At 36.1% G+C, this 21652-nt stretch overlaps 1 protein-coding gene and 1 long non-coding RNA gene across 5 annotated transcripts in view; both read right to left on the bottom strand.

Moving 5' to 3' along the window:
• Positions 1 to 21652, bottom strand: part of LOC127830975 (uncharacterized) — a 97779-nt gene that overhangs the window by 38258 nt on the left and 37869 nt on the right. For both annotated transcript variants that reach the window (XM_052355929.1, XM_052355928.1), the window contains 2 exons: positions 17649 to 17804; positions 14511 to 14678 (listed from right to left, as the gene is read on the bottom strand). In XM_052355929.1, coding sequence (XP_052211889.1) covers positions 14511 to 14678; positions 17649 to 17804 — 324 coding nt within the window. The remainder of the gene's footprint in view (positions 1 to 14510; positions 14679 to 17648; positions 17805 to 21652) is intronic.
• On the bottom strand, positions 715 to 11344 carry LOC127830982 (uncharacterized). Of its 3 annotated transcripts, XR_008026345.1 has the most exons (4): positions 6156 to 11344; positions 4938 to 5444; positions 2353 to 2458; positions 715 to 1927 (listed from the first exon to the last, which is right to left on the bottom strand). It is a non-coding gene; the product is annotated as an uncharacterized LOC127830982 (long non-coding RNA). The 3 variants fall into 3 exon arrangements; XR_008026343.1 differs by having other exon boundaries at positions 4938 to 11344; XR_008026344.1 differs by having other exon boundaries at positions 2353 to 2446; positions 4938 to 11344.

Here is a 21652-nt window from a genome sequence, read left to right as displayed (position 1 = left end):
GTCAACTTTTCGGAATACTTGTCACATATTTGCTAAGATCACATGTTAATTTTCAATATGTTCATGTTATTACAGAGTATAATCGCAGATCACACTTACTTTTCAGTATATTCAAGTTTTGTTATTTTAGCTTTTGCAATGAAAAACTAACATTGACATAATTATGGCATTTTCCCAAAGTTATTTGTGATGTCTAAAAAAAATTACCACTGCCGATGCCGGCTTGGATACAATAGCTCTCATTTTCTCTGAAAAGTTGAGCTAACAACACCTAGGAAAGTCAAACAAATATTGAAATAGAATGTTGTATTCTTCTACAAGACTTAGTATAAATTCTATTTACAACATGTATAAAATATATCTCCATTTACCTATACACACAAGTGACATGAACTTCAGAACTAGATGCCTGTCGAGCCTAGTGTAAATAAAGCAAAGTTTGTATCCTGTTTGGACACAGACACAATTACTTACAAAAAACAAACAAACCTGGCAAAATCCAACAAAAAGATTTTATTTAAACAATGTGTCAATTCATCAGGGAGATACAGACCGGACATGCTTATTTTTTACATTTGAACTTTTAAAAGTGTGACCTTGACCTTTGAGCTAGAGACATTGATCTTGCGTGCTGCACACCGGCTCATGGTGTTTAACAATTATGCCAAGTTATTTTTAAAAAGTGTCAATGCACAAGGAAGATACAGCCTGGACAAGCAATCCGGACCGAAAAACTTAACCAACTAACATACAGATACGCAAGAGCTATGGTGTCAACTATATCGAGCTCACTGCAAGCGGTATGACAAAAATTATTCCATTCATACTGGTAAACATTGCCATCAGAAAAACCTAATTGTCAGTGGTGTATCTAACTGCCTCATTCTTTTTAAATACTACAAACCAGTAACTGTAGAACAAAAAACATGCTTAGGGTGTGTGCATATGTATTTTGTACTACCAATTTCAAACTAAAATGTCTAGAAGACTCTTACCAAGTTTCCTTAAGATTTGTAAAACTTAATATTATCTTGAAAAAAAAAGTTCAAACATGTGTCTTCAAGCATATAAACACTTATTTTTGTAAATTTTTCTACACATTCTAGCTTTTGGACCCACATGACCCAGATTCCATATTGGTCTTGCCAAAACAATGTAGCAAATGAACCATACATATGGCAGCTTAAGGTGCAAAGACTTTCAAAAAGGACACACTTAAAAGCTCATGATTTTTTTTCTTTAGAAGGTACAAATAGAGCTTGCTTCTAAAAATTAATTTGTGACAATATGTTGATAACATACGTTTTTATTCTATACCTTAAACTTTACTTGTGTTATTTGTAAACTGAAATCAGGTATATACGAAAGTAAATAAGGTACATTCCAAAAGCATCAATGAAGCAAAAAGGAAAATAGTGTATCTAAGTTTTTAATAAGCATTTTTAACGTTTGATAATATACCAGACTTAAGATTCTTTTCCACCTTAAGACATATACAGAGTAGAGTTTCAATGCAACAAATAAAAATGCTCACGCAAAAATTACCACTTGCAAACATCAACCATATTTACCAAGTCACTGTCACATGAACTTTTCAATGTCTCTCGTAGGTTTTCTTATAATGTTCCATCCAAGAAATAAACAACATGTTTTTATTTTTTCTTATGATTCATTGCACTAATTTTCTTAATTATCTTGTCGTTAGACCTTTTCCAAAATTTGCCCATTTTTCTTACGACTTTTCTGTTTGGCATCTTCAAACTGCTGTTTTCGCAGACAAATTCCACTTTTCAGATATTCAACAAAGTAAGTTTTTATTACTTCTGTTTCTACCTCTGTGAATTTCTGACGTTTTTCAGCATTTTTTGGGGTCTTAAATTCCTCTTCATCCTCATCTGATATAGTGTGGTCATCTTTGTCCATGCTTCTGAAAAAAAGAAGCAAGCTAGACTAATTCGAATTTTTTTACAAAATATATAGTCCTTATTGTTGACAACAGACACTACAGTGGCAATAATTAAATCAATATGACCCTGAGGATTCTGTCATTTTGGTCTTCTCAGATGAGCTTGTTCAGCATCAATTCCAAAACTGGACCAAAAAGCAACTGATTTTCTAATAGACAAGATTCACATCAAATATCTAAGCTCTAGTTCTTGCTCTGTCAGAAAAGAAGTTTTCTCGATGCACACAATGAGCATTTTGTAATCAGGTGAGCTGAAAAGTCTTAGTAAGATCTTAGTAAGCCATTCCAAAATGAAAGAAAAGTAAATACACTGGAAAGCGCGACTCGGGTAAAAAACAGTGAACTCCAATGGGGATATAAAAGTACATTGTTTCATTTAAACTTACCCATAGCCATATGGGGTATCAAGACTTGCGTGCTCAGCATCGACTTCTGCTTGACCTTCTGCTCCATTTTCATTACCACATGTATCTGGACCAGCTGTTAAAAAGTCTAAAAACATTCGTCAACTGTTTACAAAGTGTACTGTTAACGACAAATGCACCTACATGTTTATCAGATTTTCATCAATTTCATATTCAAGCATCTGCCATGTTCAATAAAACAATGGCCTGCATTATAACAGGGCTACTATGGGTCGAAAAGGGATATAGATATAAAGCCCACATTTGAAATAATTTGATTGGCTGATAAGGCAGGTCCAAACAATTATATAGATTTCAGCAAGAAACTCCGGGAAATGGCAGCCATTTTGTTTAAAGTTATTCTGAATCTAGCATTAAATAAGAAAATAAATGCGAAATCTTATACAAACATGCAGATATTTTAATAACATCGTCAATAAGTAAGTGTTTGATATTGGCAGTGTTATTTGTGCTCGGGTCAGTCTTATTGGCCCTCTGCCTTTGGCCAGTACGACTGCCCTAGGACATGTAACGGTTGAGATCAATATCAAATCACTTTATCATCAACAAATAGTCATATCAGTGCTAAGAAAATGTATATATATATTAGATATAAGACATAAATGAAAGAAAAATATACATATAAATGTGTTGTCCTAGAAAAACATAAGCATTTTGCATTTAACTGCTACATCTGATACTTACGAAACTTTTATTATTAAATCCTTATATTAAATAGTTAAATGTGTTTTTAGTTTATAAATTTTTTATCCCATACCCAGGTTAGAACACTGAATCTAAGTGAATAATAATTGATTAAAACAAGAAACCGTCGGAGACGGGTGATGCTCCCCAAAGGTTTTTTTTGTCACAAAATTGCACTACTGTATATATTCAGATAAAAGGAAACATCATGAGGGGCATAACTTTGGACAAAATAATACGATGGATGGTTTAGCAACTTAAAAATTTCAAATGGCCATAACTCTCTAAATAAATCATCTTACCAGAACCCACAAATAACATGCGCATCTCCTCAAGGTAGTTAAGCTTCCCATAAAGCTTCATTGAATTCCAGTCAGTAGTTGGGGAGAAATTGCACTATATGCACAGTTTATAGAAAATTTCAAAGGGCCATAACTCTGTAAAAAATCATCCGACCATAACCGGCTGATAATATGCACATCTCCTGTTGGTAGTAAAGCTTCCCATAAAGTTTCATTGAATTCCCGTAATAAGTTGCTGAGAAATAGCTCGGACAAGAATTGCAATACATGTACAATAGAAAATTTTCAAAGGGCCATAACTCTGTGACAAATCATCCGACGAGAACCGAAAGATAATATGCACATCTCCTCTTGGTAGTGAAGCTTCCCACAAAGTTTCATTGAATTCCAGTCATTAGTTGCTGAGAAATAGCCTGGACAAGAATTGCACTATATGTACAGTTAATGGAAAATTTCAAAGGGCCATAAGTCTGTGAAAAATCATCCGACCAGAACAAGGGCTGTTTGTAAAACATGCATGCCCCCCATATGGGCTGTCAGTTGTAGTGGAATCCATTGTGTGCATACGTTTATTGTCACTGTGACCTTGACCTTCGACCTAGTGACCTGAAAATCAATAGGGGTCATCTGCCAGTCATGATGTACCTATGAAGTTTCATGATCCTAGGGCCTTATTATTCTTGAGTTATCATTCAGTAACCATTTTACTGTTTCGAGTCACTGTGACCTTGACCTTTAACCTAGTGACCTGAAAATTGATATGGGTCATCTGCCAGTCATGATCAATGTACCTATTAAGTTTAATGATCCTAGGTGTAAGCATTCTTGAGTTATCATCTGAAAACTATTTTACTGTGTTGAGTCACTGTGACCTTGACCTTTGACCTAGTGACCTGAAAATAAATAGGGGTCATCTGCCAGTCATGATCAATGTTTCTATGAAGTTTCATGATCCTAAAAGTAAGCATTTTTAGTTATCATCTGGAAACCATTTTACTGTTTCGAGTCACTGTGACCTTGACCTTTGACCTAGTGACCTGAAAATCAATAGGGGCCATCTGCCAGTCATGATCAATGTTCCTATGAAATTTCATGATCCTAGGAGTAAGCATTCTTGAGTTATCATCCGGAAACCATTTTACTGTTTCGAGTCACTGTGACCTTGACCTTTGACCTAGTGACCTGAAAATCAATAGGGTTCATCTGCCAGTCATGATCAAACTTTCATGAAGTTTCATGATGCTAGGCATAAGCATTCTTGAGTTATCATCCAGAAACTATTTTACTATTTCGAGTCACTGTGACCTTGACCTAGTGACCTGAAAATCAATAGGGGTCATCTGCCAATCATGATCAATGTACCTATGAAGTTTCATGATCCTAGGCCTAAGTGTCTTGAGTTATCATCCGGAAACCATGACATGAGCAAAACAAAATACCCCCCCTTCTTGGAAGGGGGGCATAACAATATACCCCCTATTATTCCATCCGGGGGCATAAAAATCCACTGTTAAATTTAAATGAGTTCCTAACCTACAAAGTAAGATATATAATCTTTACCTGGCTTAATGTTGCAGTGTATTTCCTAAGGTTCACCTCCTGACTGGCTGTGTGTGATGTGTCTTGATGTGCTGATGGCCAAACCTCTTGACCAGCTGTGGGTGATGTATCTTGACCTGATGATGAGCACACCTCTTGACTAGGTGTGGGTGATGTATCTTGACCTGATGATGAGCACACCTCTTGACTGGGTGTGGGTGATGTATCTTGACCTGATGATGAGCACACATTTTGACTGGGTGTGGGTGATGTATCTTGACCTGATGATGAGCACACCTCTTGACTGGGTGTGGGTGATGTATCTTGAACTGATGATGAGCACACCTCTTGACTGGGTGTGGGTGATGTTTCTTGAACTGCTGATTAACACGCCTCTTAGCTGGCTGTGGGTGATGTATCTTGACGTTCTGATGGCCAAACCTCTTGACTGGCTGTGGGCGATGAATCTTGACCTCCTGATAAGCACACCTCTTTACTGCCTGTGGGTGATGTATCTTTACTTACATCCTGATTTGAAGGGATAAAATCATTAACAAAAAAAATGAGTTTTGGTCAATAATGTGCTGACTAATGAATTATAAAATGAACAAGAGATCTGTTCGTCAGAAACACAATGCCCCCTATTGTGCCGCTTTGAAATAAAAAAAAGAGGTTTTTTTTACCTTTGACCTTGAAGGATAACCTTGACCTTCCACCACTCAAAATGTGCAGCTTCATGAGAACGCCGCTTTGATTTTTTTTTTTAAACTTTGACCTTGAAGGATGAACTTGACGTTGAACTTCCACCACTCAAAATGTGCAGCTTCATGAGATACACATGCATGCCAAATATCAAGTTTCTATCTTCAATAATGCAAAAGTTATGGCCAACGTTAAAGTGTTGTTTTTTTCGGACAGACGGACAGACTGACATAAACACTTACATACTGACTGACGGACAGTTCAACTGCTATATGCCACCCTACCGGGGCATAAATACACAGAACAGGTGACAATAGTCACATACACAAACATTATGTGTACAGGTAAAGTCAAAATTGTTAATATGTTTGTACATACATTTTTTATTGAAATCAAAGTAAAATGAATAGTTCAAATACTTGTTACCTTGCAGTAAATGTTGTGGATATTCAATTTATTTTAGTTAGTTTGTAATTCTGAACATATTTAAAAGGCAAGTTACAGAAATATCATCAATAAAAGTTTACGTTTGTATACCTTTAAGAACCCCTCCTTCATTGCAAACTCTACATCATTTAAGAAGCCTCCAAGTAATTTGGTTGCTTCTTAAAAGCCACTGAAATTAATTTTCTTATTTGATTATAGGACTTTTTGTGTCATTAATAGGCATGATTTGTGTATCTGAACTCCATCACTAGTGTATCTTTTATCCCTATTACCAATGTGTTTTTAATAACATTTTACCATTATATCCACAGCCTGTTAGCATTTATTGTAACTATAACAAGTAACAAATTCCAAAATCTGTGCAATTTCTATGTCCATAACTCGTGTAACTGTTATGTCCATAACCTAAGTGACTGTCATGTCCATAAATTGTGTGACTTTAATTTTATTAAACTGTCATGTCCATAACTTGTGTGACTATAATGTTCGTAAGTTGTGTGACTGTCATGTCCATAACCTAAGTGACTATCATGTCCATAAATTGTGTGACTTTATGTTAATAATCTAAGTAACTGGCATGTCCATAACTTGTGTGACTGTCATGTCCGTAAGTTGTGTGACTAAATTGTCCATAATCTAAGTGACTATCATGTCCATAAATTGCGTGACTTTAATGTTAATAATCTAAGTAACTGGCATGTCCATAACTTGTGTGACTATCATGTCCGTAAGTTGTGTGACTTATTTGTCCATAACATAAGTGACTGTCATGTCCATAAATTGCGCGACTTTAATTTTATTAAACTGTGAAACTGTCATTTCCATAACTTGTGTGACTTTAACGTCCATAACCTAAGTGACTGTCATGTCCATAAATTGTGTGTCTTTAATATTAAAAATCAATAGAGGTCATCTGCAAGTCACAATCAATGTACCTATGAAAAGTCATGATCCTAGGCAAAAGCGTTCTTGAGTTATCATCCGAAAATCATTTTACTATTTCGGGTCACCTTGACCTTTGACCTTGTGACCTCAAAATCAATAGGGGTCATCTGCAAGTCATGATCAATCTACCTATGAAGTTTCATGATCCTAGGCATATGCGTTCTTGAGTTATCATCCGAAAATCATTTTACTTTTTCGGGTCACCGTGACCTTGACCTTTGACCTAGTGACCTGAACATCAATAGGGGTTATCTGCGAGTCATGATCAAGCTACCTATAAAGTTTCATGATCCTAGGCATATGCGTTCTTGAATTATCATCCGAAAATCATTTTACTATTTCGGGTCACCGTGACCTTGACCTTTGACCTAGTGACCTCCAAATCAATAGGGGTCATCTGCGAGTCATGATCAATCTACCCATGAAGTTTCATGATCCTAGGCGTATGCTTTCTTAAGTTATCATCAGGAAACCATTTTACTATTTCGGGTCACCGTGACCTTGACCTTTGACCTAGTGACCTCAAAATCAATAGGGGTCATCTGCGAGTCATGATCAATCTTCCATGAAGTTTCATGATCCTAGGCGTATGCGTTCTTGAGTTATCATCAGGAAACCATTTTACTATTTCGGGTCACCATGACCTTGACCTTTGACCTAGTGACCTCAAAATCAATAGGGGTCATCTGCAAGTCATGATCAATGTACCTATGAAGTTTGATGATCCTAGGCCCAAGCGTTCTTGAGTTATCATCTGACAACCACCTGGTGGACGGACCGACCGACCGACCTACCGACCGACCTACCGACTGACCTACCGACAGACCGACCTACCGACCGACCGACCGACAGACAGACCGACATGAGCAAAGCAATATACCCCCTCTTCTTCGAAGGGGGGCATAATAAACTAAGTCACTGGCATGTGACTGTCCCTAACTTGTTGACTGTAATGTCCGTAAGTTGTGTGACTAAATTGTCTATAACCTAAGTGACTGTCATGTCCATAAATTGTGTGACTTTAGTTTTATTAAACTAAGTAACTGGCATGTCCATAACTTGTGTGACATTAACGTCCATAACCTACGTGACTGTCATGTCCATAAATTGTGTGACTTTAATGTTAATAATCAAAGTAACTGTAATGACCCTAAGTTGTGTCAGGGTTATGTCCGTAAGTTGTGTGACTTAATTGTCCATAACCTAAGTGACTGTCGAGTCCATAAATTGTGTGACTTCAATTTTATTTAACTAAGTAACTGTCATGTCCATAACTTGTGTGACTTTAACTTCTAAAACCTCAGTGACTGTCATGTCCATAAATTGTGTGACTTTAATGTTAATAATCTAAGTAACTGTAATTACTGTAAGTTGTGTCACTGAAATGTCCGTAAGTTGTGTGACTTTATTGTCTATAACCTAAGTGACTGTCATGTCCATAAATTGTGTGACTTTAATGTTATTAAACTTAGTAACTGGCATGTCCATAACTTGTGTGACTTTAACATCCATAACCTAAGTAACTGTAATGTCCGTAAGTTGTGTGACTGTCATGTCCATAAATTGTGTGACTTTAATTGTATTTAACTGTCATGTCCAAAACTTGTGTGAGTTTAACGTCCATAACCTAAGTGACTGTCATGTCCATAAATTGTGTGACTTAAATTCTATTAAACTAAGTAACTGTCATGTCCATAACGCAGGTGTGTGACTGTAATGTCCATCCTAGTACACGAGACTCTCTTTTAACCAAAAACACCACAAAATCAGAAATTGTCGTCCTTGATTAACCTGTCGCATTGCACAGGCTAATCAGTGTGCACAGGCTAATCTTATTTGATATGCATTAAGCCCCGTTTTCCCTGAAAGCAGCCAATATGTACAGATTTCAATGATAAACACTAGACTGGCCATTGTTGTCTTACAAGCTGTTAAATACTTTTGATTACATACACACAATGTAGTGTACCAGTGGGAACTATAAACAGGCAGATGCTGTGGTTAGAGCACACACTCATAGCATTTGTCGTCTGCAATATTTTACTGCAGGTAGTGCAGACAGGCAGTGGTTATGGTTCCTAGCGTACTTAACAGCAGACTGAGTTGCAAAATTGCCTCTACATTATTTGTGAGCTTACGCTCACACATCAAAATCAGCTCATTTTCAGTAATTTGAAATAATTGTTTGTATTTGCAATCCTGTGGTATTATTCACACAGGTTGATTTGTAAAAAGCAACAAGGCTGCTGAACTTTCAAAGTGATAATTGTGTATCCTTAGACAAAATTGCAGTTCACTCAGTCTTTTATTGTATATCAATTTGCACCATCTTAATTTTTTACATTGATTAAAGTGCGAAAATACACAAAAATTAGACCAGCATTGAATATTCCAATAAAAGTTAAACATTTTATTAACACAATAACTATAATTTTTTCTCTTTTAGTATTTTCATCGGCCAACCATCAAGGCTGTAAAATTGGCTGAAAAAAGCCTTGCATTTACCTCAGAATTATTTACAAAATGAACATGCAAGTAACTTGTGTGTTCGTGTTGAATGTAAAATTTATATTTACATGTATGTGTTTTTAAGTAATAACTTTCAACTGCAACTCAGTCTGATGTTATATTTAGTAATCACCCCCTATTTTTTACAACAATAGGGGTTTTGTCAATTCAATAGAGTTTTAGCAAACATTTTCACCCCCTTCTTATGAGCTTAGTTGGGTTTTTCACCCACGTTTTTTTTAAACTCAATTGGGTAATTTAGGGAAAGACATATTATAATGTAATACAAATCTACAAGGTTACAATATTGTTTATTCAAATGGAATTTAAAAAGGCACCTGTACATAACAACAAACAATTACTGAATTTCTGATCAAAGTCTGGTCCTTAAATTGTATGTCAACGAGTGGCAATTTTTATTATTACAGAAAATGAAAGTAGAAATTGGATGGTTCTAAGAATAATTACAATAACACCTAAAAGATTGATAACCGCTGGAAAGACTGCCTTCTTTTCTTTATAGGACGGCATATAAACTATCTGGTACATTATTGTACGGAAAATAACCAGTCTAAAAAATACGCGTGGTGTTCATCAGAATTGCCTTTCATGATGTAAGGTTTTTTACGGGAATTACGTTGTTGAATTTGTATTTGCGTTTTTGTACGCTTTATTTTGAATTTTAATTACGTTTTTGGTTATTTGAATTGCGAAATAACGCAAATACACTAAGTCTTGTTATCTATAGTCCTGTTTCTAGCAGCAATGCACCAGGTACTCACATAAAAACAAAATGAACACTGTCATAGAAAACTAAACAGTTCTGTTCCACTTGTTTTATAAACTCATATAATATCTAACAAACAAAATGGCGTCGTCTTTATTACGTTGCTAACAACGAGCAGGTTCACGTGAAATTGGACAAAATTTAAATATTGCATTTCCCGATCACTGAGTGGCCAATAAAACAGATTTCAAAATGACCTTATTTATTCCTGTTTTCATTGCTTAAACTGGGTGCCATAAGTCATTCACAAACAGAAAGCATTTAATGGATTATAGTTATAGAAAGAAAACATACGAAACTTACCTCACATATGGTTCTATAAAATATAATTCCGTTTTATCATGGGTTCTGCGGCGTTCGACAGTCCCACTGCACAACAAGCCACATGTGCGATACGCGGGTGTGTGCACATGCGTTGTTTAGAAAGCAGGCTTTATGATTAGCTCAGATATAGTCTCTCAAACTTTCACCGACACTTGCAATATTAGAAGTTATGGTCTCGTCCGTTGCATAGACAGTTTGTCATGGATATCATTTTGGACAAAAACGTTGTGCGACTTCTCCGGATAGGCTTAAAGTTGCACAAAACACATTTTGACGAAGTTTGGCCAAATGTTTTATGCGACTAGTCGCACAATGAAATTTAGACACACAATGCATATCTAGGCATAAAAAAAGTTGCACAATGTATCATTCGTGAGAACGGACGGACAGACGGACGGACAGACAGCGGAGATAACCACAATATATCCACGCTTTTTAAAAAGCAAGAGCTGTCAGAGGACAGCGCCCTCGACTATATGAGTGCTTGACGGTATAAGGTAAGCCATCATGGGGTAATTGTTCAAATTATTCAATAAGGTCAAGGTAATAGTTCAGGTATATTTTCCACAATCTATTGAACATTTGTAAAGACATAAAGCAAACTAAATATATTTTATTTCAAGTTTGATAGCAATAGCTTGGGTGGGAAGTTTGGACGGTCCTTCAAAAATAGTAAATAAATAAAAAAGGGGGGTATAATGTGGGGTGGGGTCATTTATTAGATGATCTTTCAAAAATAAAAAAAGGAAAAATATTTATTTATTTATTTTTTTTTTGGGGGGGGGAGGGGTTCTGGGTTGGGGCATGGGGTATTGTTTGGGTGGAATCCATTGTGGTATTCAGGTAAGTGCTGTTTTGTCAAAGTATTAATAAAATCTGGTCATAAATAAATAAGTTTTGGCAATGTAACTAAAGTAAAATGCCAATTGTAAATGGAAAAAAGGCCATAATTCTTACAAAATGCTTGATACAGTTGTCTGCTCTTGTTTATAGATTGGGGTCATGTTGGTAAAGAAGTTTGCAAAATATGAAAGCAATATGTCAAGGGACATAGCAAATATTTGAGGTGGTACGCAAACTTTATCAATAATATGCATATTCTACATGTAAGTGAAACAAGAGATGTGTTTGTCAGAAACACAATGCCCCCTAATGCGTCGCTTTTTTGTTGACCTTTGACTTTGAAGAGATCTTGACCTTTCACCACTCAAAATGTACAGCTCCATGCGAAATATCAAGTTGCTATGTTCAATATTTCAAAAGTTATTGCAAAAATTTACTGTAAGGTTTAAGTTTTGGGACAGAATGACAGAAAGAAAGAAAGAAAGAAAGACAGACAGGCCCAAAACAATATACCCACGATCTATCGATCCCAGGGCACAATTCTTACAAAATGCTTGATACAGTTGTCTGCTCTTGTTTATAGGTTGGGGTCATGTAGGTAAAAAAGTATGCAAAATATGAACGCAATATGTCAAGGGACATTGAAAATATTTGAGGTGGTACGCAAACTTTAACATAGATTTATCAATAATATGCATATTCTAAGTGAAAAAAGGGCCATTATTCTTACAAAATGCTTGATACAGTTGTCTGCTGTTGTTTAAAGGTTGGGGTCATGTTGGTAAAGAAGTATGCAAAATATGAAAGCAATATGTCAAGGGACATTGAAAATATTTGGGGTGGTACGCAAACTTTTACATTTGCACGCTAACACTAACGCTTACGCTAACGCTTATGGGAACGCCGACTCCTGGGTGAGTAGGATAGCTCCACTATATATATTTCATTTATAATAGTCGAGCTAAAACTGATCACTTGGCAGGTTCATTACTTACCTCCCTTTAATGCATATTACTTCCCTTGGATTTTACTATAGCCATATAAGCTAAACTGCCCCGCCCACTGGCAGCCATGTTTTTGAACAAACAGGATCCATTTTAGAACTCAGCCGAGATATCATTAGAACAAATGTTCTGACCAAGTTTCATGAAGATTGGACTAAAAAAAGACTTCTAGAGTGTTAACAAGGTTTTACTAAAGCCATATTAGGAAAACTGCCCCGCCCACTGTCTGCAATGTTTTTCAACTGACCGGAACCATTTGAGTAAACAGCTGAGTTATTATCGGGACAAATGTTCTGACAAAATTTCATGAAGATTGCACAATAAATGTGACTTCTAAAGTGTAAACAACCTTTTTCTTTAATGTGACCTAGTGACCTAGTTTTTGACCCTACGTGACCCAGTTTCTAACTCCACCAAAATATCATTAATACAAATCATTTGACCACGTTTTATGAAGATCAGACTATAAATGTGGCCTCTAGAGTGTTAACAAGGCAAAATAATGATAACGGACAACGCACAACGGACAAAAGGTGATAACCAAAGCTCGTCATGAGCACGTTGCGCTCAGGTGAGCTAAAAAAGGACTGGGAAAAAATGGAACTATTTTTTAAACAAGGGCTGTTTGTAAAACATGCATGCCCCCCATATGGGCTGTCAGTTGTAGTGGCAGCCATTGAGTGAATACGTTTTTTGCCACTGTGACCTTGACCTTTGACTAAGTGACCTGAACATCTATAGGGGTCATCTGCCAATCATGATCAATGTACCTATTAAGTTTCATGATCCTAGACCTAATTATTCTTGAGTTATCATCAGGAAACCATTTTACTGTTTCGAATCACTGTGACCATGACCTTTGACCTAGTGACCTGAAAATCAATAAAGGTCATCTGCCAGTCATGATCAATGTTCCTATGAAGTTCAATGATCCTAGGCGTAAGCATTCTTGAGTTATCATCCAGAAACCATTTTACTGTTTCGAATCACTGTGACCTTGACCTTTGACCCTGTGACCTGAAAATCAATAGAGGTCATCTGCCAGTTATGATCAATGTACCAATGAAGTTTCATGATCCTAGGCGTAAGCATTCTTGAGTTATCATCCGGAAACCATTTTACTGTTTTGAGTCACTGTGACCTTGACCTTTGACCTAGTGACCTGAAAATCAATAGGGGTCATTTGCCAGTCATGATTAATGTACCTGTGAAGTTTCATGATCCTAGGCGTAAGCATTCTTGAGTTATTATCCGGAAACCATTTTACTATTTCGAGTCACTGTGACCTTGACCTTTGACCTAGTGACCTGAAAATCAATAGGGGTCATCTGCCAGTCATGATCAATGTACCTATGAAGTTTCATCATCCTAGGCGTAAGCATTCTTGAGTTATCATCCGGAAACCATTAAACTGTTTCGAGTCACTGTGACCTTGACCTTTGACCTAGTGACCTGAAAATCTATAGGGGTCATTTGCCAGTCATGATCTATGCACCTATGAAGTTTCATGATCCTAGGCGTAAGCATTTTTTAGTTATCATCCGGAAAACATTTTAATATTTCAAGTCACAGTGACCTTGACCTTTGACCTAGTGACCTGAAAATCAATAGGGGTCATTTGCCAGTCATGATCAATGTACCTATGAAGTTTCATGATCCTAGGCGTAAGCATTCTTGAGTTATCATCCGGAAACCGCTTTACTATTTCGAGTCACTGTGACCTTGACCTTTAACCTAGTGACCTGAAAATCAATAGGGGTCATCTGCCAGTCATGATCAATGTTCCTATGGAGTTTCATGATCCAAGGCTTAAGCATTCTTGAGTTATCATCCGGAAACCATCTGGTGGACGGACCGACGGACCAACATGTGCAACACAATATACCCCTCTTCTTCGAAGGGGGGCAAAATAATAAATTTCAAAGAAACAAACAATTGCTTCAACTTGGAGGGTAGGTCTTCTTTAGTTGACAAAGCTCTGTTATCTGAAACACACATTCATTTTTGATAAATGGTTGCAACAAATCTGATTACCGCCAGTAAGCTTGCTGAGCTGGTGATGAGCCGGACAGGGGTCTTCTGTTTTACAGGAGCTTGCATCTTTATAGGACGTCTCCGGCCAATGACATTTCTCCAGGGCACATTCGCATGACAAAGGCATCCCTTTTGAATAACTGCCAGTCTCTACTGCATTGAAGTCAACTACAAAGGTCAGTGAACATTTAGTATAGCACAAATATAATTGAGCTGTGCTTTGTGAAAAGGGGGTTTAATGCATGTGCGTTAAGTGTGGTCCCACCCAGATTAGCCTGTGCAGTCCACACAGGCTAACCAGGGAAGACACTTTTCGCCTCAACTGGATTTTTGCAGAAGAGACTTTCTGTAAATGAATGATACTATAATAGCGGGGAGTCTCGTCTCTGATTAGCCTGTGCAAGCTGCACAGGCTAATCTGGGATGACATTTTTAGTACATTCATTAAACCCCATTTTCACAGAGCACAGCCCAATTAAAAGTTGTATTGTTATACAGCAGGCCTGGTGATGATTGTATTAGAAAGACTGAAATATGTTTGTTAAATATAAACATATAAGGGAGATTCAGAATCGTAAAGCTTTGATTCAGCATTCACAAACTACCAACAGACAGCATGACCCCAAATAACCCTGTCAAACTTTGATGATACTTTTTATTTTAAGATCTATTAACACGAAAATAAAATCAACAAATAGTTCATCAAATAAAGTTAACACATAAACAAGAGATGTGTTTGTTAGAAACACAATACCCCGTTCTGCGACGCTTTGAAGCCATATATTTTACCTTTGACCTTAAAGAATGACCTTGACCTTTCACCACTCAAAACGTGCAGCTCCATCATATACACATGCATGCTAAATATCAAGTTGCTTTCTTCAATATTGCAAAAACAAATATCAATGTTAAAGTTTTCAGACAGACTGACAGACAGATGGACAGACAGAGGGAGGGACTGACAGACAGTTCAAAAACTATATGCCACCCTTCAGGGGCATAAAAAAGCAATGTTCATTATAGCACTAGCAGTAATTTCAACACTAGATGTGGTCTGGTAACATTGACTTAACGAAATACAAAATGCTGCTTTTATTTGTTTGTGGTAATTTATATTCAATTTGAATTTCTTGATGATATAGGAAGTAAGTGTACTACTTAACAAAAGCTGTCAGAGGACAGCGCGCTCGACTATTCGAGTGCTTGACAGTAGAACGTAAGCCATCATGGGGAAATTGTTCATATTCAATAATTTATTAGACGATCTTTCAAAAATAAAAAAAGGAAAAAAATAAATATTTTTTTTTTGGGGGGGGTGGGGGGGGGGGTAGGGGGAGATGAGAGGGGGGTACAATGTGGGGTGTGGTAATTTATTAGATGATGTTTTAAAAACAAAATTGGGTGGGGGTGGGGGGGGTAGGGGGATAGGGGGTGAGAAGGGGGTATAATGTGGGGTGTGGTAATTTATAAGATGATGTTTAAAAAAAAATTGGGGGGGGAGGTTGGGGGGGGAGGGATTCTGGGTAGGGGCGTGGGGTGTTGTTTGCGTGGAATCCATTGTGGTATTCAGGTAAGTGTTGTTTTGTCAAAGTAATAATAAAATGTGATCATAAATAAAGAAGTTATGGCAATTTAAGCAAAATGTTCAATTATCTAAGTGTGAAAGGGGCCATAATTAGGTCAAAATGCTTGATACAGTGGTCTGCTCTTGTTTATAGGTTGGGGTCATGTTGGTTAACAAGTATGCAACATATAAAAGCAATATGTCAAAGGATATAGGAAATATTTGGGGTAGTATGCAAACATTAACATAATTTTATCAATAATATGCATATTCTAAGTGGAAAAGCGGCCATAATTATGACAAAATGCTTGATAGAGTTGTCTGCTCTTGTTTATAGGTTGGGTGATGTTGGTAAACAAGTAAGCAAAATATAAAAGCAATATGTCAAGGGACAATGAAAATAAATGGGGTAGTACGAAAACTTTAACATTTGCTGCATATTCTAAGTGGAAAAGGGGCCATAATTATGACAAAATGCTTGATAGAGTTGTCTGCTCTTGTTTAAAGGTTGGGGTCATGTTGGTAAACAAGTATGCAAAATATGAAAGCAATATGTCAAGGGACAAAGAAAATATTTGGGGTAGTACGAAAACTTAAACATTTGCTAGCTAAAGCAGACGCTAACGTTAATGCAGACACTCACGCCGACGCCGGGTTGAGTAGGATAGCTCCACTATATATATTTCATATATAATAGTCAAATAAAAAAGTTTTTATCATTATTGAAAGTGCATTTTACAGATTTTGTATGGGTTTTAGCGGTGCTTTAAATGACTATTGTATCTATTTAACATTATTTAACAAGCCCCTGTGACCATGACATTAAACTCCTTAACCTCAAAATCAAAAGGCATCTTCCTTTTCTGACAAGTAAACAGTCTAACTATTCCGATTATTGTAAATGATGCACTCGGTAGGTGGGTAGACCAACGTTCCGACAGACCGACCGACCGACCAACAGACAGACAGACAGACAGACAGACAGACAGACAGACAGACAGACAACAGACAGACAGACAGACAGACAGACAGACAGACAGACAGACAGACAGACAGACAGACAGACAGACAGACAGACAGACAGATAGATAATATTTTATTATAGTGACATGTGTTTATGTGCAAGGTATTAACAGACATATATACAATGCATAAGAGAACACCCAGCAAAATAGGCCTATAAGTCACCTTAACAACAGTGTAACATATAACGTAATAATTATTTTACAAATAGACAATAAAAAAATTATGCCACATACTGAGTTCAATAAGTAAATTATAAATAATAATTCAGGTTTATCAAAGTTAGATCAATATAAGAATAATTTCAGTAGTAGGAAAATTATCCAATTAAGAAGGCATGTTTCTGAAAAATATGTAATACGAAGTGAATACTTAGAAGTTCATTTACGTAAGTATATTATTTTAAAGTTTAAACTGACACAACAGCATACAACAGATATTTTTACATATAACATACTGCTCTGATATAAAAAGCATTAACAACAAATTTCGCACACTTTCTAGGATTACATTTAACCAAGAGAATTAATGGGTTAAACTAGAGCTCCTACCTAGGGAACAAAGATTATTAAATCCGGCCACCTCCTTAAAACATGCTGTATTCATCATATTCAAAGAAGACACATTGAGCCTCTGTACGTAGCCCTCTTTACAAGGAATGCACACATCTTCGGAACCATTTATAGAACACGCGACAAGTCCGTATCCTGTAAAGAAAACTTATTTGATAATAGTTGTATGCAGGAATCGTCATTTATCTGCATGTGGCTATATGGTTCTATTATGAATATACAAAAATGCTCAGATCAGGGGTGTGATTTAAGAACCAACTCAGGGTAGGAAAATGCCCCCCCCCCCTTATGCCCCCCTTAAAATGCTGCGATTCGCCAAGAAGAAAAATTAACAGGATCACGGAATTTGTTGGTTTTGCGTGAGCTGTACTGTAAACTCTGCATTTCTATGCAGATCCAGCAAAGTTAACAACTATTTGCAAAATTAGTTTGACATAGAAAGAAAGGAAATCAGCAGAAAGGAAAAAAATCACACCCCTGTAAGATGCTATTGAATTCTATAATAATTAATGTATTTTTTTACTGTTATTTACTAAAATACTGCTAAACTCCGATTGGTTGAGTAGTTTATAAAAAAGAAATATATTTGAATGTGGATGCATTTAAAGAATTTGTAAAACAAATGCTTGAACTTTCTTTTGTGTTGAGAGAGAGTTAGAAAACCGTTAGCCATATCTTGAAACAACAAGATGATGCATTAAATAACCATATATGCGCCCAGTTGAAGCACTATCGGTATGAAGTCCAATAATAGGTCAAAATCAAGGTTAACAAGTTCAAGGACAGAAATAGACACCCGTCATAAAAAAGAATGTTTGATGAAGATTTGGTGAAAAGTAAATAAATCCAGCAAGCTGAATTTGTGAATTTTGCACTTTTTGTGTAAACAAAGGGCTACAACTCTAATGTGCCAGGTGTGATTTGGATGGATTTTAAACTTTGCATTTGTCTTATGTTAATATACATTTATTGGAAGTTTGGTTAAATGATAAAAAAACTATTTTGTGTAAGCGAGCAGAAAAGGGAATTCTGGAAATTTTTATACAAAAAAAGGAAATAACTCTGAAGCCCAAGGTGTGTTGGCTGTTAATCAAACTTAATTTGCTTCAATGTTATGTCAACCAATCTTTTCATAAAGCAGTGAGTTTGTTTTTTTTCAAACTTGGCCCGGTTCCGGTAGGGGGACCCATTTCCAATGGAAAAAAGTATAATATTTTTCCTAAATGGGATCTAACAATCCCCAATTAAAGTTTTACAAAAAAATATTATTTTTTTATTCATGTCATTTATCTCCAAATCCATCTCTTATAGTTGCACTTAAGAAAATACAATATTGAAATCACTTTTATTATCAATTTAAAAAAAAAAATTAGCATGAAATCAACAATATTAATTTCCCAATTTTAGTCAAATGGACGCAATATTTCCCAATCCAAGGAACCTGCGCACTTCTCAAAATAAAATGCACTTTTTAACAAAATACGATTTAAAAAGTGCATTTTTTCTGCATTTTTACTGAAAAGTGTATTTTTTCAGCACTTTTTTCATAATTAAGTGCAATAAAGTGCATTTTTTCTGTATTTTCATTATCTTTAAGTGTATTTTACTGTACTTTTAGTGTATCTTCTGTAGACAAAGTGTATCTTTTTATGCAATAAGTGCATTTTTTTAATGAAGTGCATTTTTTGTGCATATTAGTGTACCTTCTGATTTGCAAAAAAAAAGTCTTTCTGTACAAGTGTAGTTTAAGTGCATCTTCATAAAAAAAAACACTATAGCAAATAACTGAAGTTAAAGGACAGAGATATAGTTTAATAGGAGGATTGTACTGAATTCTTTTTTATCTTCACATAATGTTTATGGTTTTATTGTTGCAATATGTCTGCTCATAAAATATGTGAATCAGTAGAGCAGCTTTTAAAGGGAAAAGTACAACTAAATCAGGCTGTGGGTAACTAATTAAAACAAGGGCTGTTTGTAAAACATGCATGCCCCCATATGGGCTCTCCGTTGTAGTGACAGCCATTGTGTGAATATGTTTTATGTCACTGTATGTCAATGACCTGTGAAATGTATCCAATTAATAGTGCAAAAACCAATCAGGACCTATACTAATCAATTATATCCATTATATGATTGAGTCTTTGATATTTTGGATTCCTTTCACACATTTTGACTTATTTGACAATATGTGAAACATGCACACAATTTGTAATGTTTTATTTATTAATGGTAATGAAACATGTTATTTATAGCAGTTAACTCCCCTAGTCAATGACCACCATAGATAGCAATGCAATCTGATTAAAAATAGCCAAGGCTAGTGTTGTGTATTGGGCAAATGTATACAAGTGCAACTTGACTACAAGACCAGTATCATGTGTTTACCACACACAGAAGTCAGTTATGTAATAGACCATTAATTCCACTCCCAACTTTGGCCACTTGCCAAGATACTGACCAGTATCAGATGGGGTTGTGAAACTGTGTAAACAGTGAACACCAGTCCATGTAATACTGGCCTACCACTTGTACTAGTTGATTTGGAGTTAATACAGTAATGCATGTACAAATGAGACACTAAGCTCAAAAGTTAATTATATGTGCCTCTGAAAACTAACCAGAGTGGGTTGAAATTTACAATCTTTACTTGGCATTTGAGGAAATCTGAACTCTCAGGGTTTGGATAGAACATCCCCAAATTAACTTTTCTTTACACTGTTGTTATTTTTGTTCAATACACAAATATTAACCTAACTTTACAAATCCTGTACAGTAAAGGAAACTAAATCTAAGTTGATATTTTAATATGCTTGATCCTATTTATGTATTAACATTGTTTTATACATACAAACTGTGTTGCTGTTTTTCAATTAACAAGCAGATTAAAAATTAATTATATTTTTATGTATAATTTGAATTGACAAAATTAAATGCAAGTTGCGTAGCAAGAATTACATGTTTGATTTATTGTCAGTGAATCGTGACATTTTCTCAATGTTTCAGACCACCAGTTTGTCAAAGCTATCAACCGCTTGGATGGTCAAGCTAAAAAGAATTGACCCAGCAAATCACAACTGTCCTGTTGCCATATAATATTACATATCATATTACATTGTTTTTTTAAATGTTGAATTCTCACGTCATTTCCATAAACATAGTATTTACTGGCACAGAAACAAAGGCTTATACATCATTATGAATGAACATGTGTCGAAAATTCAATTTGTAAGTCTCTTTACTGGACAGTGTGAAAACAGAATAAACTAGTGACCTGAAAATCAATAGGGGTCATCTGCGAGTCACGATCAATGTACCTATGAAGTGTCATGATCCTAGGCAAAAGCGCTCTTGAGTTATCATCCGAAAATCATTTTACTATTTCGGGTCACCGTGACCTTGACCTTTGACCTTGTGACCTCAAAATCAATAGGGGTCATCTGCGAGTCTTGATCAATCTACCCATGAAGTTTCATGATCCTATGCGTATGCGTTCTTGAGTTATCAACCGGAAACCATTTTACTATTTTGGGTCACCGTGATCTTGACCTTTGACCTAGTGACCTCAAAATCAATAGGGGTCATCTGCGAGTCATGATCAATCTACCCATGAAGTTTCATGATCCTAGGCGTATGCATTCTTGAGTTTTCATCCGGAAACCATTTTACTATTTCGGGTCACCGTGACCTTGACCTTTGACCTAGTGACCTCAAAATCAATAGGGGTCATCTGCAAGTCATGATCAATCTACCCATGAAGTTTCATGATCCTAGGCGTTTGCGTTCTTGAGTTATCATCCGGAAACCATTTTACTATTTCGGGTCACCGTGACCTTGACCTTTGACCTAGTGACCTCAAAATCAATAGGGGTCATCTGCAAGTTATGATCAATCTACCCATGAAGTTTCATGATCCTAGGCGTATGCGTTCTTGAGTTATCATCCGGAAACCATTTTACTATTTCGGGTCACCGTGACCTTGA

The sequence above is a fragment of the Dreissena polymorpha genome, chromosome 5, assembly GCF_020536995.1.
Source record: "Dreissena polymorpha isolate Duluth1 chromosome 5, UMN_Dpol_1.0, whole genome shotgun sequence".
Taxonomy (NCBI): domain Eukaryota; kingdom Metazoa; phylum Mollusca; class Bivalvia; order Myida; family Dreissenidae; genus Dreissena; species Dreissena polymorpha.
The sequence above is the reverse complement of the archived record's forward strand: the minus strand, read 5'-3'. Positions and strand labels throughout refer to the sequence as shown.